The 24,126-nt window shown below is 48.0% G+C and overlaps 1 protein-coding gene across 23 annotated transcripts in view; it reads left to right on the top strand.

Moving 5' to 3' along the window:
• Nav2 (neuron navigator 2) overlaps window positions 1-24,126 on the top strand; it is a 651,028-nt gene that overhangs the window by 437,917 nt on the left and 188,985 nt on the right. For 16 of the 23 annotated variants that reach the window (XM_006541297.4, XM_006541311.4, XM_006541289.4 and 13 more), the window contains 4 exons: window positions 1,104-1,176; window positions 11,654-11,927; window positions 15,847-15,915; window positions 23,195-23,361. In XM_006541297.4, the coding sequence (XP_006541360.1) occupies window positions 1,104-1,176; window positions 11,654-11,927; window positions 15,847-15,915; window positions 23,195-23,361 (583 nt within the window). The remainder of the gene's footprint in view (window positions 1-1,103; window positions 1,177-11,653; window positions 11,928-15,846; window positions 15,916-23,194; window positions 23,362-24,126) is intronic. The other 7 variants (XM_006541300.4, NM_001111016.1, XM_006541293.4 and 4 more) reach the window with 1 other exon arrangement.

Raw genomic sequence — 24,126 nt, forward strand, 5'->3', positions numbered from 1 at the left:
TCAGTGGCAGAATGAAGTCTACTTCATAGAGGAGGGTGAATCAAATTCATGAGGACCAGCCCAGAGCCAAGCTGTGCTCGGAGCTATTAAACTAAAACACTCTCGCCAGCTAGAGCCATCAAGACATTGCCTGAGAGTGGGGATAAGGACAATATGTTCATTGTGAAAGGCAGTCCTCTGTTAATTTAGAATAAATTCCGTGGCGTACATACTGGGTTGAGTGCATATAAACATTGGAGAGTCTGGGAAATCCCATTACAGGAATTAGTTGTGGATGGGAGTGGTGGAACTGGCACTGTGTAGTGCAAATTCTGTGATGTCCAAAGGTCGCTGTGCCCAGTTAAAAGCCGTTTCTTTTACTTTTGGTCACCAGAGACATTCATCAAGCCAGAATATTCTCCTTTAAAACAAAAAAAGTAATTAGGCCTGACAGCCGAAGTCAAATCAGACCTTTGGGAATGACCTAATTGCTTTTTTGTTCGAGGCCTGACATCGATTTGCCCTTGGCCTTGGTGTCAACACTAGCAAACACGGGCAGCCTCCCAGACTCCGGCTGGTGGCTCTATCCTTGCCACAGAGAGGACAAAGGACAGCGGCATCCCAGAGGTCATGGGACTCTGTGGTCACCTGCAATTCCTGCCAGGCTGAGAATTTTGTGGGTAAACCCTGGTTCCTGCTGAAACTGCCGCTCACCATGTGGACATCTGACTGCCTGCTTCTTTACTGACTGGAAATTTCCCCCCAGCAACTGGAGGATGGGTGGGTCTATCAATTTCATCTCCACCTCCGTGTTACTGGCAACTGCTCCGGCTTTGAGGATCACACTGTGGTGACATTGATCAAGATGAGAGATCTCATTCCGCCCTGGTTATTTTTGGCATCTGTGAGCAGTCCAAGGCCTCGACTTTTGGCACCGTGTGGTTAGGATATTAAGTAACTGCTTCCTGCGCTAGTACAGACAGCGTTTTGAGAGTCCTAACCTCGTCGCTCCCGTCTATCTCATTGGTCAATTCGAGTGCATTCTGCTTGCTGTTGGCTCCTCGTGAGTGGGTCTGGAGAAAGCTGAATGGTTATTAAACGTGTCTTGTGTTTTTCCCCTCTAGATTGAAAACATAGATGCCTGCTTGAATTTCCTGGCAGCTAAGGGAATCAACACCCAGGGGCTGTCTGCAGAAGGTGAGTCAGGGCCCACGCCTTTTCATCATTTGTGATACCCACCTGTTAAGGCCCACCTGTTACCTAACAGTCAATTGCTGCAGTCCTGACCAGGGGTGCCGGTGGGCTGTCCTGGCTGGGTGCCCTTTCCAGCACAGTTGACGTTACTAACTTTCTCACAGTTCTCAGATCACTCTAAGAATGCAGCCCTGTGTGCATGCCACATCTGCATGCCACAGAGGGTGTGGGGGAAGAGAATGGGAGCACACTGCTCCAGTTAGAGAAGTTCCTGCTTCAACAACACTGATTCCCTGTCCCGTGGCGCAGCAGGTTATCAACCAGCCATTATCTGTGGGAAAGAGAATATCCAACCACAGAACCAAGTCCAACCATCCAGCGCCCAAGGGAACTGCTTAGTCCTTGCTGGTGACATCTCACCTTGCTCTTGAAGACAGAGAGAGTGAGGTTTGCGAACACACTACCACCTTTTAGCCTCCCGATTAGCTTTTAATTAACTTGGATTTGGTGGCTAATTAGCATCAACAGTGTCTGCTAGTGGAGTGTTGTTAGGTGGGATAATAGTTTGGAGCCCGCTGGCCAGAATTATCTACCTCCTCAGTCCTCAGGCAACACTTCCACCTGGAATCTCTCAATCTCTCTCTCTCTCTCTCAATCTCTCTCAATCTCTCTCTCTCTCCCCCCCCCTTGCTCTCTCCCCTTCCTTCCCCCTCCCCCTGTTTGTAAACACAGGCAGCTGCCGGCTCTGAAGCTGCCATAGGCCAGGCATCTCCCCAGCTCATTAGGCTGCACCTGCCTCCAGTTTTCCCCGGAACAGGTAGTGCAGTCGGGGCAGTGCAGTTGTTCCTCCTGGCATAGCAGGAGTGTGCTCTGAAAAGATGTAAAAAGAGCGTTGGCCCTGGAAGCTGGGGTGGGGCTGAGAGAGCAGTAAGCTGGAGTCCACAGATGGAGTAGGTAAGTTAGCAGACCTTATGGGTCCTGCATGGGCTAATGCCTTGTCTTTGCGAAGAGATGAAAGCTTGCGTCATCTATCAGGCTGTGTTTCTGAACTGTTGTCTCCTCCATGTTGGAGGTGGGTGGCATCCACGGCTTCTACATCCATAGTGTGACTCTATGCGGAATGTGTCAGAAAATGGTTGTAATTCTCCTTGGGCAGGTCTGGTTATCGGTTCCATGAATCTCAGGGGTAGCTTAGCCAACCTTAATCTCAGGACTTATAGAAAAATCCTTAGAAGGTTGCCCTTGCCTTAGCTATGAGTCTCATCTGTGGGTTTAGTGTACATTGTTGGAACCTTCAGTAGTAGACACAAATTCAGTGTTTCTGTGCTATTCCTGTGATGACCAGTAGGTGGCAGAGCATGTTCCTCTTAGTGTCTAGGAATGGTGCAGGTCTCTATTCTCCCACGAGAGCATCTGCAGGGACTTTTACAGAGTTGTGCAGTCTTGCCTCCTTCCTTAGGCCTGGAGGAGAACTCTAGCCACTTAGCAGCTGCCTGTTGTCTGTCTCTCTGCTTCATTTGTTCAACCTTCTCTTATACTCAGAAGGCATAGATGCCTTTACAGGAAGTATTTACCGAACAGATACTAACTGTGCTCTGCTGGGCTTGTCTGCATTGGCTCCTGTTCTCACGGCTGAACGTAGAGTTTACAGGACTCATGGTTATTGATGGAGAAACTGGCTGGAAGCTGAATGGGGCCGGGAGATGGCTCAGTGGCTGAAGTGCTTTTTGTGCGAGCATGAAGACCTGAGCAGGGCCCCACTGGTCATGGCTTCTCACGATTTGCCCGAACACCTAGGACTTGGAGTTGAGGAAGATAGAGGTTGGTGACAGGAGGTAACCGGTCAATTAGCCAGGTGGTAAGCTTCAGGTCCGGTAATGAGAGTGCATGGACACACCCATGTGCACACACATGAACACACCACACACAAAGACAGATTATGAGTGACATCTCTGATAAGTGCCAGTTCACCCTGGAAAAGCTAGAGACGCAGCCCTATCTCTTAGAAGACACCCAGGCTATACAAGCAGAGCATCTGTGTTTTTTTGTTTGTTTTGTTTTTTTAAAAAACTGCACTGGGCACTGCACTTCCACAAGCACAACTCTTGTTAGTCACAGTCAACTTACAGAGCTAGGTACCCCAAACAGTACCCAGAGTGCCTAGCCCTCAATGGAGTACACCTTATTCTCGACCCCTGCTTTGCCACCACAGGGGAGGATGGACTGGAAGAGCAAAGTCCAGATATTCCCAGGAAGTGCACCCCCCCCCCCAACTCCCACCCCTCTCCCAGAACAGGTTGTCAGATATGACAGGTGGAGTCTGGACGGACTGCGCGCAGGGCAGATCTTAAAACATCACCCCAGGGCAGGGCAGGGCAGGGCAGGGCAGGCTTAAACTGGCAGACTCTGGCACATCTCCAAGAGCAAAGAGAAAGGGCTAGAGCTTTAAGGGCACGAAGAGTGCAGGAGGCGTGGGCCAGGGGGCCACTCAGACCAGCATCACCTCTGTGGACTATCGCAGTAGCGACTGCCCCTGGGCACCCGCTGTCTGGGCCTGGAACAAAGGCTCTGTGTGGCTCTCTAAAGACAGGTCGGGGCAGGCCTGCACTACCCGGCACCGCGGGACAGGTGCGCACGGCCCGCCCGCCTTGTCGGTCGGTCCAGAGCCAGCTGTAATCACTGGGAAAGGGCGGAGGTGTATCTGTGGGGCTTTCCAGCTGCCAGCTGCTTCTCAAGAGGAGCCCGCGGCAATCAGTTGGCTTCAAAGGGAAAACAAAAGACATTAAAACAACATTATTTAAAAAAATAAAAATAAAACAACAATAACAAAAAAACACTATGATGATTTTCTGACAATTCAGGTGACTCTGAACACGGGCAGAGGCCAGTGGGAGGGCCTGGACTCAGCAGTCCCGGGCAACGCTTGAAGGCGTGCGTGCCTTTCACAGGAAATCAGTTGCCTACTTGCTACCCCTTACATCTTGGGTGGGAGAGCAGGAAGTGTCTCTGTTGCCTCTGAGAGCAGGGAACAGGCGGCGTGTGTCCACTGACCGTCCTCACATCAACAAAGTGTGGCAGTGAGGGGCAGTTTATGCTCTTCTGAACAAGGGTTCCCACAGGCTCTGCTTCTTTGAGCTTCTCCCCTCTTCCCCACAGATGGTGCCATTGGTGGGACACAGGGCCTCCAGAGCAGGGCGGTTGGTTGGGTGGTCTGAGGCAGTTATACAGCTGGCTCATCACTGGGAGCCATGCACAGACCCACAGGCTGGCGGGACTTGAAGAGGAGTTTCATAATTATCCTCTACAACGCCCCCTTCCTTATGCTTTGACTCAAAATCGTCCCTCCTCTTGGGGCAGGTTTGTTCATATTGCTATTCTGTTGTACAGGACTTCCTGACTCAACTGGAATTCCCTCCCCCACCCCCAACCCCCCGCTCAGAGGAGAAGGGGAGGGAGGAGGTGATTGGGAAGGGACCAGTGATCGGGATGTAAAGTGATTAAGTAAAAAAATAAAATAAATTTCTTTTAAAAATTTTAAGACAGCCGGGCGGTGGTGGCGCATACTTTTAATCCCAGCACTTAGGAGGCAGAGGCAGGTGGATTTCTGCATTCCAGGCCAGCCTGGTCTACAGAGTGAGTTCCAGGACAGCCAGGGCTACACAGAGAAACCCTGTCTCAAACAACAAAATAAATAAATAAACTAATTAATTAAAAAAAATTAAAACAAGTACCGCGTGGTAGCCACTCCTTTAATCCCAAGCAAAGCTTGTAGGTCTATAATATTTGATGTCAGCTTGGTCCATTTAGAGATTATCAAGCAAAGTTAGACATAGTGAGACTCCATTTACCAAAAAAAAAAAAAAAAAAAAAAAAAAAAGTGTTGAAACAAAATAATGTTGTCAGAGATGTCTTTGTTGGTAACATGCTTATTGGGAGAGTGCATGCCTAACATGCAAGAAGCAGGGATTCAATCTCTGGCCATATAAATGAAGTATGGAGGGGCATGCTTCCAAGCCCAGCCTCTGAGGTGTAGGGCCAGGGATATCACAAGTTCAAGGTCACCTTTGGTTGTATACTGAGATCCAGGCCAGACTGTCCTAAAAACCCAAAACAAGCCAGCTGGTGATGGCACACACTTTTAATCCCAGCACTTGGGAGGCAGAAGCAGGTAGATCTCTTTGAGTTTGATGCTAGCCTGGTCTACAAAGGGAATTCCAGGACAGCCAGGGCTACATAGTGAAACCCTATCTCCAAAAACTAAAACCACAAAACAAAAGAAAAAACAACCCATCTTTTGACTTAGCAGTCATGCCTGGCATTACTTATATCACCTATGCAGATTTATCTTATATCTACAGTAAGTTAGTACTTATGTCTAAGTGGATTAGTAGAAGCCAGTGGGAACAGAAGGGCCAGGCAAAAACCAGAGAAGGTATGTGTCCTTACATCACTGAAACAGAATGGTCTGTGCCGTTTGGCCTTCCATTCAAAAGAAGGTGGCCAGGCCAGAGTCTCCCGGGGTGGGCACCTCACTCTGGGTGTTCCTATTTTTAACCTGTGTAAGAAGTCTGAGTGAGCTTGACCAGTCACATGCAGAGTGAGGCTCCCTTCCATAGCCTTGGAAATGTCAACATTCTTGTGGTCTCTCAGCTTCCTCTATGGAACTGGTTCACCAGACAAATACCATTTGGAAATGCGGGCAGAAGACAATTCTAGCTATTTGGGATACTGTCTGTTACGGACCACCCATAGGATAGGATAGACGGCTTTTAGAGCTTTCACCTCTGTTGAGTTCTTTGTGATATTGAAAACAACATCTAACAGTGCATCAACCGGGGAACCAATAAGGAAAATATGGTATGCCCGTACAGTGATACACTATGCAGCGCTGTAAAGCCAATGCATAGTTCTAACGTGGCTGTACAAATCTTATGCTAAGGGCTGCTGATGCAGTCCAGTGGTGGAAGGCTTGCCTAGAATATGAAAGGCCCTAGATTCAATCCTTAGTACTATAAAAAATAAAGTTAAAAACAAAAATATGAAACAAACAAGTGTGTTAAGTAAAGGGAGCCAGTACAAAAGATTGCAAGTTATATGATTTACATACAGTGTCCAGGAAAGGAAAATCTTCACAGAAAGCAGATTCACGGGTGGGCCTGGGAGTTTGGGGATTGATTGCCACTGAATACAGGAAATTGCATTAATAGAAATGTTTTAATATTAGAACGGGTTAAACTCACTACAAGTCACTGGGTTGTAGACTTAATTTTATGTATATACACTGGGTGTGTAATAATACTTCAATTTATTTGAAAAAAAAAAAAACAGAAAGAAAGCTATGGTTGAATTTTGTCCACTATGAGGTTATTTGTGATGGTTTTCTTTGTGTGACCTCAGAGAAAGGGTGGAGGGGCATGCTTCCAAGCCTAGCCTCTGAGGTGTAGAACCTCCTCAGGCTTCCTCTGGGTGGAAAGCCCCAATAGGGAGCTGAGACGGCTGCAGGTAGAGAGGGCCTGTGCGTTCTGAGCTCTGAATACACAGCGAGGTTGGTACTGCGGGTGCTGGGTACTCAGTTTCTCATCCCCTCTCTTCACACTTCGAACATCCCCGGGTAAGGTAGCTTGAGATGTACTCAATGTGTGGTGTGGGGTAAGGAAACAGAGGCTCAGAGGCCTTGAGTCTTACAACACGGAGCCTTTAAGCAATGGACTGAAGAGGTTCAAGCCCCAGGCTTGGCTTATGAGTCTATGATCTTTATCATGAAAGTACCAAGAAAAATGTGTGGGGTACCATGACCTCTGATGGGTGGAGATGCTGTAGGGGAAAGGGAAGCAAACAGGAGCTGCAAACGGCTTGCTGGCCACAGGAGCTACAAGCCTGGTACTGACAGCTGCATGGGGTGGGCTGTCGGACTTTGGGCGCTGATATGGACATGTCTACTATGAAGAGCTGGCCCTGATCCCTCCCTGGGACATGCTGATAGGTTTTTTCATTTTCTTTTTTAGATTTTCTTGACACACACACACACACATACCCTGCTTTTGTTTTTCTTGTGTATATTTTAAAATGTGTTCAGGAATGTTGAACACACCAGGAAAATAAAAAAAAACTACATGCCCATGAGCTACCTTAATAAATAAAACATTATCCGGTCTGTTTTTAAATTCCCCACATGTGATGGGCATGCCAGCAAGCCAAGTCACACAGTGTTAGGTAAACCAACCCCTGAGCTAGAAAAAAAACAAAAAACAAAACAAAACAAAACAAAACAAACCCTGGATTCAAGTCCCACCCCAAGCTTACTACTACCTTGGAGAAATCTCACCGCCTTTCTGACTTTCCGCTTCCCTTTAAGTACCCCCTGCCCAGGGAGTCTGAATGACAGACACCTTGAGCTTGGAGGTACACACTAGTCAGTCATAAAGCTTGCTAATCATAAACTACTCACCATCCTGAAAACTGGGAAAAGCACAAACGCACACACACAAAAATAGATTTTACATAGATTTCCTCTCCGAGAATAGCTATTATCTCTCCAATAAATTCATATTTTAAGGGCTCATTCCACCATCGCCCCCGCCATGTCCCTTCATAGGTGTTCATTCGAATGTCGATGCTTGATTAATTTCTGAATTTGATCCCTGACTCAGGTCTCTGTCCAAGTGATGACCAGCGATGTGCTGTCTTTCACTGTTGGCTTCAGTTGCCCCATGACTGAAGTCACTGAGCTATACTCCCTGCCCCCAGCCTCACAGTCTGTGATGCGTACTTATAAGGACATCTGGGGACTGAATGCAGCTCCTTCAGTCCCTGGGACTGGAGAACAAAGCAGCCGTAGCTACCCAGCAAAGTTAGGGAGCGCACCCTGACCTCTGACACTTTCTGTGAGTCCGTGTCACGGGGGTTAGTCCATAAGCCATGCCTGGGCATCCCAACGGCACTAGGTCAGCCCTGACTTTCACCGTTCATTGTGGCATAATTAAGAACCCCACATATCAGTAGCATGGTTTGGAGCTGGAGAAAAAGGCTTAGCAGGTACAGGCCTTTTGCTGCTAAGCCCGATGACCCGAATTTAGTTCTTGGTGCCTACAAGCACTGAGTGGGTTGTCTGGCTTTGGATGCCGATATGAACATGGCCACTACTGCTTTAGGCAGGCCCTGAGCACTGACTTTCACAAGTTGTTTCCTGACCTCTACGGGTATGCCACAAAGGCACAGAGGCTTTGAGTCATACACCGTGAAAACATGCACAGAAAAATCCATGGGTGTTTTGTTCCCAATTCTAAGGAGGGGCATAGTGTCCACACTTCAGTCTTCATTCTTCTTGAGTTTCATGTGTTTAGCAAATTGTATCTTATATCTTGGGTATCCTAGGTTTGGGGCTAATATCCACTTATCAGTGAGTGCATATTGTGTGAGTTCCTTTGTGAATGTGTTACCTCACTCAGGATGATGCCCTCCAGGTCCATCCATTTGGCTAGGAATTTCATAAATTCATTCTTTTTAATAGCTGAGTAGTACTCCATTGTGTAGATGTACCACATTTTCTGTATCCATTCCTCTGTTGAGGGGCATCTGGGTTCTTTCCAGCTTCTGGCTATTATAAATAAGGCTGCTACACCCATGGAAGGAGTTACAAAGACAAAGTTTGGAGCTGAGATGAAAGGATGGACCATGTAGAGACTGCCATATCCAGGGATCCACCCCATAATCAGCATCCAAACGCTGACACCATTGCATATACTAGCAAGATTTTATCGAAAGGACCCAGATGTAGCTGTCTCTTGTGAGACTAGGCCGGGGCCTAGCAAACACAGAAGTGGATGCTCACAGTCAGCTAATGGATGGATCACAGGGCTCCCAATGGAGGAGCTAGAGAAAGTACCCAAGGAGCTAAAGGGATCTGCAACCCTATAGGTGGAACAACATTATGAACTAACCAGTACCCCGGAGCTCTTGACTCTAGCTGCATATGTATCAAAAGATGGCCTAGTCGGCCATCACTGGAAAGAGAGGCCCATTGGACACGCATACTTTATATGCCCCAGTACAGGGGAACACCAGGACCAAAAAGGGGGAGTGGGTGGGTAGGGGAGTGGGGGTGGGTGGGTATGGGGGACTTTTGGTATAGCATTGGAAATGTAAATGAGCTAAATACCTAATAAAAAATGGAAAAAAAAAAAAGAAGTAGTTAAGCAAGAGGCCCTAAGCAAGAGATAGGAGTCTAGCTAAATCTCATCGGGAGTCAGCATGTGTCTGTATTGGAGACTAACTTTCTCCATGCAATAACTACAAACCAGGTCAACTCTCTGTCTAATTTTTTTTAAAGTTTAATTAAAACATAATTATATCATTTCCCTCCATCTCTTTTTTTCCCTCCAACCACTCCTGTGTCCCACTCTTATTTCCTCTCAAATTCATGGACTTTTTTATTATTGTTGTTAATATTTACACACACACATATGAACATATGCATGTATATCTAGGAACACACATAGGAATCTATTCATATGTATATGAATAAATATATTAATGCAACCCGCTGAGAAAAAAAAAAAAAAGAAAAGAAAAATCCAGTGCACACACAGACATACCCGCAAGATACTCTCAGACACATAAAATGACCCTGTAATAAATACATCCTAGTTTGCATAGTAACTTTGGAAAAGTCATCACCAGGAGAGGCTTACTCGTGCAGCCGGAAGCTGTATGGCTGTTTTGCTTGGGGTTCTGGGGTGTGTTCTTCCGGTAGCACCAAGACTGGTGGAGATCATCATAATCCTCACGCAGAGAATCTTGACGTAGATGCTGTCTGTCATTTGCTCTGTAAAGCTGGGGCCGGCTGTGGAAGTTTTGCCCTTCCTCAGAGGCCTGGAGAGATGGCGGGACTTGCCCAGCTGGTGGGTGGTAGAGCCCAGGCTGGAGTCCAGAGGTGTAGACTCTGTAAATCCTCGGCTGCATCTGCCAGCCCTCACAGAACCCGCTAGCTTATGAAGTGTGGCGGGAAGACTGGCTTCTAGAAGGGCGTCTCATTATTCTTACAGCCTGAGGAGAGAGAGGTGCTTTGGCAAAACAAATGCTTTGTTCCAATCTAACTTGGGGGTAAAGGGTTGGACACAGGTCCTAAGGCCTGGCTGGTTGCCCTTCCTTCCTTGTGGGAACATGGCTTGTCCTGAAGGCACACATTACTTTTCCTTCAACACATTCTTGCCTGTGTTGGACCTTAGAGGATGCCCTTGTGCCTTCCTGGGCAGGTTTCCTCAGCCAGGACTCAGCCAGAGGCCTGCACACCCCATACAAGCAGGGATGCTGACCCTCACCCTCTCACAAGACCCCTTAAAGCTTCCTTGGCCTTGTTTTATGCTAGCACCCTTTCCCCAGCATAGCAGGGGTGGGGGTGTACGTGGAGAATATCACCTCTCTGGGTTTTCTTCTCTGATGTTCCTCTTTCTCGGTGGCCCTACTTCACCGCCTTGAGGTCAGTGTAGCCTCTGGCCATTGGCAGCTGATGTTAAAAATGCTACATAAAAGGTTGGATGTTCAGCTTCTGTATGGAATAAATATTTCATTCCTTGCCACAGCTTTTTATGCATGCCTCGAGGCAAATGCATTTTAATATCTAAAAAGTACCATCTGGAATTTAAAATTCTTCCCACTCTGTTCAAATTTCTTCTCATATAGGAAGTATTTTGCAGAAGTCCTGATGGGGGCTGGTTCTTACACTCTCGCCCCACACGCAAAGCCTGAATTCGAGTTAAGGAGCCGTGGGTTTGAAAAGATGGCTGGGTAGAGGAGAGAAAGCATTCGGATGCAGTGGTGGCTACTTTGGCATGCTTTGTGCGGCTCGAGGCTCAGAATGTGGACTTGGCAAATCGAGCTAGACCATAGTACCTCTGCTAGTGCCAGAGAGTGGTCTAGTATCCACAGCCTTGCCCGGATCACAGGCTCAGTCTTGAGAAGGACACTCATTCTTTCAGCGGTATTCTTTTCGAGCAGATCCTCCTGGCCCTTGCCAGCCAGCTGGCCAACCAGCCAGCCAGTTCTGACTTGCTTGGTACATCTACTGCAACCCCGTGGGGAGTCTTGACTGATCTGTGGTTTAGGAGTCATTTTAATGGACCTTCGGGAGTTAAACTCAGGTAGGGCTGAAGAAGCCCGTGGAACGTGGAAAAGAAAGGTTGCCAAGAATCCTCATTTTATTTAAACTGTCTGTGCAAAGGTGTTCTTGCACATTGGTTCTTAAACCTCCAATACACGTTAAGCAAGGACCTTAAGTTTTATTTATGAAAACAAACAAGCAGGTTGACTACGCTAAGTCACTTCCATTTTAGACAAGGGAGGGCCGGTTGCGTCCAAAATTCGGTTTTCCTAAACACATTTAAAACGTCATGGCAGTTTCAACCACGCCATCGATTTGACAAGGTTTGCCTTTCCCCACATTTATGCCTCTGGTGACGAGAACCTCTCTATTGTCTTGCAGAGATCAGGAATGGGAACCTCAAGGCCATTCTAGGCCTCTTCTTCAGCCTCTCCCGATACAAGCAGCAGCAGCAGCAGCAGCAGCAACAGCCTGAGAAGCAGCCCCTCTCCTCATCTCCTCTGCCACCTGCCGGGTCTCAGGTGGCCGGGGCGCCTTCCCAGTGCCAGGCTGGCACTCCTCAGCATCAGGGGCTGGCCACTCCCCAAGCCCCGTGCCAGCTCCTCCAGCCAGTTTCACATCAGCAAGGAAAGACACAAGTGGAAATGCAGTCCAGGTGGGCTCCTCTCAGGGACAGATGGCGCTGCCGACCCATCTTCAGGTGTCCTTCTTCCCAGCTGTGTAGGGAGCCTGTGTGCTCTGTGGTTCTCATTTGTGAGGAACTAGCATGGCCTCAAGATAGATAGAGCAAGGCTCCTCTGTACCCAGTGGAGATGTGTGTTCATACAGGCCAGGAAGAGGCCTGCATGTTCCTAAGCTGTCCTGTAAAAGATCGCCCACAAGTCATTTGCTTTAGTGGCAGAAAAAGACTGATGGGTTAAAAACTGGAAAGCTTTTGATTCAGGAGAAAGTCCAGTAGAAATGCCCATGACGACTGACTTCTTTTAAGCCGCCCATTGTGAGCAGCGGAAACCCAGCGCCACTGGTCTGATTGGTTGCTTGATTTCATTGAATGTGTGCTGAAAAACACTCTTCCCCAAAGCCACCAGTACAGAAGGCTTCTTGAACTCATTAGACCTTGTAACACCTGCTAGCTGCAGAGCAAGCCCAGAGCTGCTTGACCCTCAGCTACCTTGGAGTCCCAGCTGTGTTTCCCCATGAAAAGCGCAGTTTCCCACCTGGCAGGGCATTTACAGCCAGGAGGTATGGGTCTGATGTAAATGAGGTCCCTTAATTAATTATCTAATTATCCAACTGGCATTATGGAAATTTGTGAAATAGGAGAGCTGCATGGACTAGCAATGAGGGGGAGGGAAGAGAGAAGGGGTGGGCGGGATGGAGAGAGAAAGAGAGAGAGAAGGAAAAAGGAAAGGAAAGGGGAAAGAGGGGAAAGGGGAAGAAAGGAAAGGAAAGGGAAAGAAAAGAAAAGAAAAGAAAAGAAAAGAAAAGAAAAGAAAAGAAAGGAAAAGAGAACCAAGCAGCCAGGCTTTGTGCTCTTTCCTTGGAGGAATGCCTGGCTGGGAACTCTCCCCTGGCCGGAGGCTTCCTAGCAGCCCTGAGTAGAGTACATCCTTCCCATACTGCCTTCTGCACAGGCCCAGTCCCTGAAATGCCCGCTAGAATTATAGTGCAGGGCAAAGGTCCTGTGTGGGAAGAGGAGAGAAGCTCATAGTTAAGTTGTTAGGATTGTTGTTGCTTGTCTGCTCAGAACCTTGAATCTGCCAGTTTGCATTCTTTTTATCTTGTTGAGAGCAGAGCCTTCTATGTGCCAGGTACTGTTAGTCATTTGGGAGTCAGAGATGAGAGATAGCCATGATACCTGCTCCCTACACGATCCTGGAGGGGGCTGTGCGACGAGCATACCGGACCAGGAAGGAGATGGGAGAGGCAGGTGCGTAAACAGGAAGATGGTGGGACTCAGGGTTGATAGTTTAGGGTTGGTTAATGGGAAGGCCCCTCTGAGGCCATGACACCTGGTGGCTGGCGAGCTATGAACAGAAGGAAACTTAGCCATGCAAACCTCAAGTGCAGAGATCTGACAGGGGTGGGGGCAGCTGGTGTGGAGGCTCTGTGGTAGGCACAAGCTTGGCCTGGCAGTGGAAAGAGAAGGAACTGGACGGTTGCCCACAAGCAAAGAAGGTGCTGTGTGGGTGATGGATGTGGTACCAAAGTCAGGCGGAAGGAAGTGAGCTTGGACTCTTCTCTAAGGAGCCAGGAAGCTAAAGGAGCCTCACGGTTCAATTAGATTTTCATTAAGAAAAGAGACTTCTCTGATGAGTAAGCTTATCGGGGAACAAGAGCGAAATGAAGGACTCCAGTGGAGGAGACCTCTGCAGACGAGGCAGTGTGAGTGACTTGGACAGGATGGTCTGAGGCGCATGGAGATGGACCTGAGGGATATGCTAAAGGTCCGGTCATGGAGCCTACACACAGATCCACTATCTCTAGATAGTGAATCTTCTTGGGGAAGAAGAGGCAGTCCAAATGATAAAGCCTGGATTTTTTTTTTTAATTTATTTAGTCCAACAGCAGAAGGGTTCTTGCCATAATGCCATGCTTTCTGGCCCCACAGAGTGGCAGCATAGACTAGGAGCTGATTGGTTATATCCTCATTCACCCTCTATCCCACCACGCTGCTTACTTCTGCGCATGAGTGGCCTCTTCTGCTCTGTACTGTTGCTCCCACTCTTATTTTCAAAGCCTCTTGCCAAGGTCTAGACATAAGATATCCCATACTAACACTCTGACTTAAGAATGATAAAATTACATCACCGGCTGGCTCACACTGTGTTACTAACCTCACATCCTATCTTTGGTAGCCAAAGCCCCACAGGGTAACCATTTGGACACTTGGCTATTAGTGAGCACCTTAGATGCCAGGGCTGTTCTGATGTTTTGTTAGAATTCTTCAAGATACAGACATGCCTATTAAGAACACCTCTAGGGGGCGGGAGAGATGGCTTAGCAGTTAAGAGCACTGACTGCTCTTCCAGAGGTTCTGAGTTCAAGTCCCAGAAACTATGTGGGGGCTCACGCCAGCAATGGGATCTGATGCCCTCTTCTGCTGTATCTGAAGACAGCTACAGTATATTCATATGAATAAAAATCAATACATCTTAAAAAAAAAAAAAGAAAAAAAACCACATGTCTAGGTTCTGTGCTCCAGTACAGCAAACACCAAGATTTGGCAGCTTTCTAAGAAGCTCGCCTATACCACTCAAGAACATCTGAGACATTGGTTTACTGATGCCAGAGCAGCCATGGCGTGCTGTGTCACTTTACAATCTACGTTGTGACTGGGCATTTGATCCATAGTTCACAATGTGAAGTTTCCTACAGTAGAGAGTCTCTGGAAGGAGCGTACTTTCTAAGCCTTGCGTTTCTTTGCATTTGTTTTTATCTTAAAAACAATTCATGTGCCATTATTTAGGAAATATGTGAAAGTTGCTTGATTTCTTTTCTCCTTACCATTCTCTACTCTCCCTTTACTCCCAGAGAACAGTGCTTCTTAACTCGGGTTTTTCAGGTTGGGCAACAGCTCCCTGGTAGAATTCTTGCCACCTCTAGGACTCTAACCTTTATCTAAAAAGGCATAAGAAAGATAAACCGCACATAATAACCACAAATTGAATAAATCTGACCAAGAGTGTTTGCCTTTGTAGCCCAGTGAACAATCCTGTGACGTGAGCAAGCACATCAGTACTGTAGAGAGCGTTCCTTTACGTGTTACAAATGCTTCTTACTTCAAGCATCGCAGTGCTTTAGAGAGGTAGAAAAACCGGAAGGAGAAGCTGAGATGAGAGGAACGCCACAAATTCCAGGCCAGCCCAAACTATAAAGTGCAGGTGACTCAGAGCAGCCTAGGCTACAGTGTGAGACCCTATCGCAGAAAACCAAACCAAACAAAAAATATAAAGCCAAGCGTGCAGATGAGTGAAGTCAGCAAAGATATTTAATATGGTAACGGGAGTGCAGCGTGCAAAGGGCTCAACAACCTAGAAATCCTGAGCCAAAGCTTTTGTTTTGTCTCACGCTCATTGGGATTACACCGAGGGCCTTGCTCAGATTTGGCAAATGCTCAGTCACTGGACCATATCCCCAGCTTCCTTCTGACTTTGTATTTTAAAGCAAGGCCTCAGGGCTTGCCAGGGCTGAACCAGAGCTCACCTTGGAGCCAGCAGATCTTGAAATGCCAACTGCGGCAGTTCATGCCACTCTCTGATGGTCATGGAAGCCCCAGTAGACTTTTCAATACGTTGCCTTGGTCACGGCATCTATTTAGAGCAATAGGAAAGTAACAAAGACAACGTCCATCCTCCTGCCTCATCCTCCTGAGCAGCTGAGATCACAAGCCTAGGCTTTAGGTAATCTTGAATGTAGTTTCTTCACACTGTAATTGCTGAAGTTAGACTTGGAGGGCACTGTGTGTTTAGTGGGAAGAAGTATATGGTGGACCAGCCCAGGAACTTCCTCTTGGCTTGCCTAACGTCTCTCTCCTCACTCATCTGTTCCACCTTTTCCTTCCTACCCTGCAGTGCATCATCTAAGGACTCATCTCAAAGCAAAATCATCCGCTTCACTCTGGGTCAGAAAAAGATCTCTAGGTTAGCAGTGTCCTCTGTGTCCTCCAAAGCATGGTTTTCAACCCAGCCCACTCTTCCCATTGCCTCCTTGCTGGCTGAGTTCCCTGTTGGTTCCCCTCCCTGCTTGTGTCTCCAGTTACCCAAACCCAAACATGCTTTGGCTATTGACTCAGCTGGGGGAGTTCTGAGAGTGGGCTTGGGTGGGAGTGTTTATGTGTGGGAGAGAAGCTTTGTATGTGCTAAAGTGGCTGGTTCAGACTGGATGTTTACACTATATTGATTTCACCTTGTCATGAGAAACCTGTTCATAGGAAGAGGTGAGTTTCCAGGTAGTTATATAGCTATCTTACAGTGAATGCATTTGCTCCCTGCTTCATCCTGGCCCTAATCCGCATCTCCTCTCTGTGTGCTGTGCTTTGGCTATGGTCATGGTCGCTCAATTACTAACTGGGGGGAGGGGTGGGATGCGGGCGTGGGGTTGGTAGGTTTCCTTGTGAGCTGAGATCCGAAATGTGAATCCATTACAGAAGGCTGTCATGTCCTGTCTTTGTTTTTGGATTCTCCTGCATACCTTGCCTCAGTTTCTCCGGGAGATTGGGGAGTGGGGTGGGGTGGGGGGAGACAACAGTCACTAGTCTTCGGGCATCCTGTCCTGAACCCTCAGACGTATGCTTGGGGTATGGGCAACCCTAGTTACATTGTAACATCTTATTTAATCCTACAGCCTCCATGAGGTAACCAGGTAGGTCATGTTAATAGCTCCATTTTACAGATATGGAAACTATCCACAAGTGGGATCATTTGCTCACAGTCTGCACAGAAGATGGGAAAGAGCCTGGGAAAGAAGATGGGTTGCCCCAGAACCCTTAGGCCTTGCCTCTGTTTCTTTCTTTTACATTCTGATGTTGTGCAGTTGTTGTCAAACCTGCTGCCTCAGCCTAGTCCCTCACACTGCCCCTACGGCACCCGAGGGAAGCTGTGCTGGGTGATCTTACCATGATGACGGATGCTACGTTTACTTTCCAAGGAACTGTTTCCCGAAGGTGAGGGAAAACCGGCCCTTCATTTCACCCATGTACCGTCCAGTGTGACGAGCTGCCAGCTGCCCCCTTTGCTAGGCTCTAGTAACCTTTTATAATTAGTTTCTTTTTCTGAAAACCTTGTCCGGGTCAAGACCCAGTCTGGAGCAACCTGCCTGGGGTGGGAGAAACTGCACGCCCCTGTGCTTCAGTGCACAGCATGCACACATTACCTGTAAGAGACTGCCTTCCCTGATGAAGAGGAAGCTGCAGCAGGAGTGCATCCCTTGTTCCAGCAGGCTGATTCCACTGACCTAAACATCATGTGAACGTATGTACACGGCAAAGGAAAGAGGCAGCCTAGAGGAACCCTTGTCTGTTCCCAGGAAACCCAATGCTTTGTCCCAAAAGAGAAGACAGGAGCTGTCTGAGACGCTGTCTGATTGGAAGCACATGCCTGCCCTTCACTGGCACAGATGCTGTATGGAGGCAGGGGATGAGAAGAGCTGAAGACAAGGGTGCAGCTATCCCAGCCTAAGCCTGTGCCAGGAACAGAGTTTTCAGCTTCACCATCAGCCAAGGTCTGGCTTCCTTTAGAGTCATCCAGTCCCTTATCAGGAGTACATTTTGAGTGCATCTTGTCTCTGCTGAGGTCAACAAAGGGATGGACTCGTACTCCTGGGCTCCTCTCTTCCCAGATCTTACCCATGAGCATTGCCCTGATAAGGACTGAGGCTGATTAAGTAAGTACCTTTAAGCGCAGTAGTAAACTCTGCTTGGCAGAGGAGACACCCGCCCCCTCCCCCAACCTCTGGCTGAGTAGGCCACCTGCCCCCAGAACTCTAGAACATGAGTCTCTTGTGGAAGTGTAAATGCTGACTGGATTCCTGCCAGGACCAAGTACCTTAATGGGCACCAGAGATGTTCAGCAGAATCAGCCTCACCGTTGAGTGTGGCCCTCATGCATTCACACAGTCTACCATGTTGTTTCTCCCTGGCATCTCTGGTAGAGTCACAGGCATATACCATGTTCTGCCCACAGGAGGCAGTAAAGCATGGTGACACGATGGTATGGCTGCCACTTAGCATTGCCTGGGTAAATGATATTATCCTTGGGAGCCTCTGTGTGTGTGTGTGTCTACCTTGCTTCACGCACGGTGTCCTGAAGATTTTGTGAAAGGCTTTTCCTCCAGTTCTAGGACATCACTGGTGCACAGTAAATTGCAGCCATACGTGGGTGATGTTGGTTTCCTGGTTGTGAGCTAGGTCAGGTATGGCAGCCAGGCTGAATGGGTCCCTGGATGGCTGTCTTGGCCATCTTGGAGAACGGAATCAAATTAGTGGGATAATCGGGCCTCTGCCTGGCTGCTGAAAAGCAGATGCCGTGGAAATGAGAGATTTAGCATTTAATCATCTTGTCTGGCAAGAAAGCATCTCCAATCCTGGGCTTCCCCACCCCCAGCATGTGCACACAAGCTGCCATGCTTCCTGGGAGGGGCCACCCTTACACACACACACACACACACACACACACACACACACACACACACCCACTACCAGCTTTTGAAGTGGTTTGGGAGAGAGGAACGGCACTCTTACCATCAGCACGTACAGCGTGTGGAGCGGAGGCACAGGGGCTTGGTTGTAGGTTCCATGCCAGGAATGAGTTCAGTCGCTGCATGGTGTTCCACACACTCTGAAGAATTTGACCATGGCTCTCAAAGAAGCAAGACTTGTCTCCCACCTTTCCACAGCACTTCCCTTAAATTTAATGTTTTAAAAGTATGTTTGGTAGCATCCACCTGTGCCTTCTGTCAGTATGAAGCTGGACATGGAGTGAGCATGAGAAGTTCTCCTTTGCAGAGCCGCTGGGACCGCTTGGTACTGTGAATGGCGCAGGGCCCCGATCTGCCCGCCTGCCTCCCGCTGACTTGCTTCAGTGAGGCCGTGTGGTGGGCAGCATCTGCCACGCCACCTGCAGCTGTTCCTATGGGTCAGACCGGGCTCTTCAACAAGGCAGGACTCTGATGTGACTGACAGCACATGGCTTCCAGGCTGGGGTTGATCCAAGTTCCCATGATACACAAGGACGTCGATAGTAATGAACTACAGAATGTTTAGCCAAAGGCTGCAAGCCTCTGTGTGAGGCCCTGGGTCTGTGTCACTGGTAAAGAAGACATACCCTTATTTTTAGCTCCAGCTCTGCCATCGGCCTCCTTAATTAATGCTTCAGTCCTGAGGGATAGGACAGAGTCCAGGCTTTCTAGTCTGATCACAAGGTCTTCCCTCCTCTGGTCCTGTTCACTTCCCCTGGCTGGGTCAGTCCACCCTGTCCTTCAAGAACCATCACACTCCAACTATTTCCTCTGTCCTCTTTTAGTGTGCTTTGTTTTGACATAGAGTCTTGCTTTATAGCACAGGGTAGCCTTGAGTCAAGGCAGCCTACCTGTCTCAGCCTCATTAGTGCACGGTTGTAGGCGTGAGCCATCATGGCTAGCTATACTTTGGTGGTAGTCTACATTGCAGGCAAGGTGAATACATTCTACCAATGAGCGAGATCCTATAACCTCTTTTTAGATCTCACTGAGTTTTGTTGGCTGGCCCTGAACATACTCGGTAGGCCAAAAAGGCCTTGAACTCTTCCTGTGTCCGCCTCCTGAGTATCTAGAATTACAGGCATGAGCCGCCATGCCTGGCTTCACCTCTACTCTCTGCAAGCTCTCACCATGTGTTGTGGGCTATGCCTTCTGAGCTTCCATTCACAGTCCTCGTCCACACACCAAGTCTGGGTCTTGCTCTTGGGTCTCTCTGCTCCCTCTCTGACCTTAAAACCCATCATTCCCTTTCCGTGAGTTGCCTCTTTGCATCTACACACATGTCACCTAGATGCCAGCTGGAGCCAGCTGGAGACTCTGGATCCAGGGAGGACTGTATCTACTAGTGCTGCCTCCTGCAGCCAATACAGAGCCCTCCCTTGGTCACACAGCTGCCTTGCTTAAGACACTTGACTTTGAAATCCGGCACTTAAAATTTCATACTAAAATTTATTCTGAAGTAATTCAGTTGCAGATCGACACACTCTCCCAGTGATGCCTTGGTTTCCCCATGACTGAGTTCTTCTTTCTTACCTAACATACGTTTCTTCATGGTCTTTGTATACGACATAGTGTTTTACTTAGTGTTTCTACTGTTGTGGATCAAACACGGTGACCAAAAGCAAGCTGGCCAGGGAAAGGTTTGTTTGGCTTATACTTCCACATCGTTGAAGGAAGTCAGGACAGGGACCTGGAGGCAGGAGCTGATGCAAAGACAATAGAGGGGTGCTGCTTACTGGCTCGTTGTTCATCCTGGCTTGCTCAGCCTGCTTTCTTATAGAACCCAGGACCACATCCCACAATGGTCTGGACGCCCCACCCCCACCCCCAGTCATTAATTAAGAAGATGCCCTACAGACCTGCTTGCATCCCAATCTTACAGAGTGATTTTGTCAGTTGAGGTTCCCATCTCTCAAATGACTCGCACCTGCCTCAAGCTGACATACATCTTGCCTGTAGAGGTGACTTTTGCTAAAGTTGTCAGATGGATAAACTTCAGAGAAATCATTTCAAGCATCAGAGAAGCACTGAACCATGGTTACCACGAGGAGGGATCCAGGAGTGTTCTTTTTTTTTTTTCCCCTTTTTTTTTATTACGTATTTTCTTCAATTACATTTCCAATGCTATCCCAAAAGTTCCCCCCCCCCACTCCCCTACCCACCCATTCCCATTTTTTGGCCCTGGCATTCCCCTGTACTGGAGCATATAACGTTTGCCTGACCAATGGGCCTCTCTTTCCAGTGATGGCCGACTAGGCCATCTTTTGATACATATGCAGCTAGAGTCAAGAGCTCTGGGGTACTGGTTAGTTCATAACGTTGTTCCTCCGATAGGGTTGCAGATCTCTTTAGCCAGGAGTGTTCTTAATCTCAAATGAGGCTCCCGAGAGCAAGTTTTCCATCACAGAAAAAAAAAATGGTTTCTCTTCTGGAATGTTCTTTAACAAGAAAAAGAGCCCTATCTTGACTCTTTCAAAACGTTGATCTGGTACTGACTTTGTGCTCCTTCCTTCTCAGTGTGTAAGTCTGTCTACTTCCTTTATCTCCGTACCCCAGTGTGTTCCCTTTATGATGCTATCTAGTTCTTTACAAATCTGGGCCAAGCAGGAAGGGTGAGAGGGGAATTCCGCGGCAGCAGGTAATTACTACAGACCAGGTATCAAGTCCCATGTTGAATGTACAGCCATCCACTGGGTAGCTGCTCTTCCAGATCTTTAGATGAAGAATATAAATGTCAGATGTGAGGCTGCCTTGGAGTCCTGTGGGTGGGAAAGCCTGCATCCTGTCCATTACACCACACTGCCCCCAGAAGACCAAGCCCATCCTGTGCTTAGATGGCTTGCCTCTGTCCTGTTCTAAAGATCTCCCGTGGTCCAGCCTTGAGTGGGCACAGTGGAGCCTCTCTAGCAACTCTGAAAAGATTTTGTCCACCTTGCTGCTTTGTGCCCCCCGTGCTCTTTACAACCTCCAGTTGAAGCCTGCATCATGGAATACCTCTGCTGTGACATTATCTTGGAACAAGTCCATAATCCTACTCCGGCCAATCCTGTATGTAGGGATAAAGACTTCTGCAGACGACGGCTGCTTAAATCAGTCTGACCCAACAGCCACTGTGTGTACCTGTTCTACCAAAGGATGTGAAGCCATGTCATCTAACATGGAAGATCTGCGGGACACCGCATCAGAAGTAGATCCAAGTGACACTAAGGTCCCATCCCTGGATCTCGTTGACCAGCTGTGCTGATACATGCAGCCCCTACCCCAGATGCTGGAACTGCTGGGGATTTGTACCGGTTCTATCTTTGTGGGAGTGAATTTCTCCAAAGCAGAGGTTGCAAATTCACAGAGGGCAGATGCTCCTAGCACAGCAGGAAGCAATGCCTTCAAGATTCACTGTGGCTGGCAAGGGGAGCGGCAACCTCCTCCCCACCTCTCCCAGCTCCTAGTCGGGACCCAGCCAGCTTTTTAACTAGATCGCTTTTACAGTCCTTTCACACCAGCTCATGTTCTCTGTGTGCTCCGCAAGCATCTTTCTTGCTGAGCCAACAAGAAAAAGTTTAAAGCGCTTGCTGCTTGCATCTAAAATGCTTCCAGACTCAGGGCTGCTTTGGTGCTCGCCGAATCGCACGGAAAGAGAAGGCTAAAAGCTTTATGAGTTGAGAACTCAGGCTTATCGTTGGGTCTAATGCTGGTCAGCCGAGACTCCAGTTGCTTTTAAACACGGCTCGGTGGGTTTTAACTGAAGGATACTACTAAATATGTCATCATGTATTCATCCTTCAACTTTAATTATTGGAAACAGCCTGCTTAGTTGGTTCCTGGATCAAAATTCTGATTTGAGGAGCCTTCCCCCTTACCTCTCCAGGGACGACTCCTTGACATCTGTAGACACACTACAAAGAAATCTGGCAGCTTTACTCCCAGAACCACCCAAAACGAGGTTTTGTTTAAAGGGAAAATGTGTATTTGTCTTTGGACTAACTGAAGCCTGCTGTTTTTACAGATAGAATTATGACTTTACATGTTGACTGTAGAGACAGGCTGAGCCTCGGCCTCAAAGGGATGCCACAGAGACAGGTTGTCAGGTGTTGAAGGGAAGTGTAAAGCCAGACGAGCACTGTCAGCCAGGCCTCAGGTTTGCACCACAGATGTGTTTGGTTTGAGCCGTTACAGTTTAGTTTCTTACCATTATAAACCCAATCCTGGTCTTAATGCCTCCATCCCTGGGTTATGGCAAACACTATTTCCAGCACAGTGCACATGGGAAAAATAACTCAGGGTTAAGTTATTATGCTCCATGCTGGACAGAGCCAGGGATGTTGTATTCTGCTCATATTGAGAAGTAAGAACACCTGTCTCAGAGGATAAAGAAGATGGGTCTTAGATTTCTCATCAGCAAATTCCTTCAAATTCCCTCCTTACTCAAAGGAGTCATGTTCTCAGCTTGCCACTGGGCTTTCCTGAGGTCATTGGGAGCCTTAAGTGTTCACTGTATTGCACCAAATCCTTTGACTAGCCTTCTCCACAGACATGGTGTCTGAGTTTGTTTGGTTTCTTGTTGTTGATGTTGATGTTGCTGCTGCTGATGTTGTTGTTGTTGTTGTTGATGATCTCCTGCATGGTCACATGGGGCACTGCTATACTCCTAAGACTGACTGCATTACTCTCTTGTCTCTTGCATTTCAGACTCCCAGGTCCTACCGCAAGGGTGGCCGCTGCAGGCAGCGAGGCCAAAACTCGCGGAGGGTCAGCTGCTGCCAACAACCGTCGGAGCCAGAGCTTTAACAACTACGACAAGTCCAAACCTGTCACCTCTCCACCCCCACCCGCACCACCAAGTAACCATGAGAAAGGTGAGTCATTTTCTCTGGAGTCTTCCTGTCAGTTTGTCTCTTAGCAGACCTGTCTGGTTCCTTTGGGTGAGTTGGGGTGGGGTCAAGATCCAGCTTGCAAACAGGATGAAGAACTGTGGTTCAAACATACACATGCTTAGCAGGAAGGTTGTCGTCAATGACATTAGCACAGTGGGGAAAGCGTTGCTACATCCACAGCCAGCCAGCCAGCCAGAATAAGTTATTTGTTTGGCCGTGGCCCATAAAACACTTGGCTACAGATTAGAAATAAGATGCCATTTGAAATCTGAGAATAAATTTTCATGGATGCTATGCAGTAGAAGCGCATGTTTCTTGGGGCGTGCTTTGGGAGTCATCAGAGATGATGTGAAGGGGCGCTGGTAATGTGGACGTTCTCGCCTTTGAGTCAGCTACAGTGAAGCACTTGACTCACATCTAAGAAGCAGACAGCCTTGTTCCTAGGGTTGTGGTGATATAATGATATCTGACCGTCTGTGCCTCTGAGCGATTAGGGTGGAGAAAAAGTAAGGTAAGCGGCTTGTGGAAGACCTCCACAGAAGGTAATAAGATCAGACTTTGCTTGGACAGGCCTCTGGGACATTTGAGAAACCCTTCCTGCCCTCCCGCCAAGTAGAAATGGTAGAAACCAAAGCCAGGTCTCTCAGAAGTTTTTTCTGTGGCAGTGTGCAAGTGTCCTGGAGCTTACTGTGGATCATATCACACGCCATCCCTTTGAGCCACAGCATGCTATCCCCCAATCCCTGC

Source organism: Mus musculus, chromosome 7, assembly GCF_000001635.26.
Source record: "Mus musculus strain C57BL/6J chromosome 7, GRCm38.p6 C57BL/6J".
NCBI lineage: Eukaryota > Metazoa > Chordata > Mammalia > Rodentia > Muridae > Mus > Mus musculus.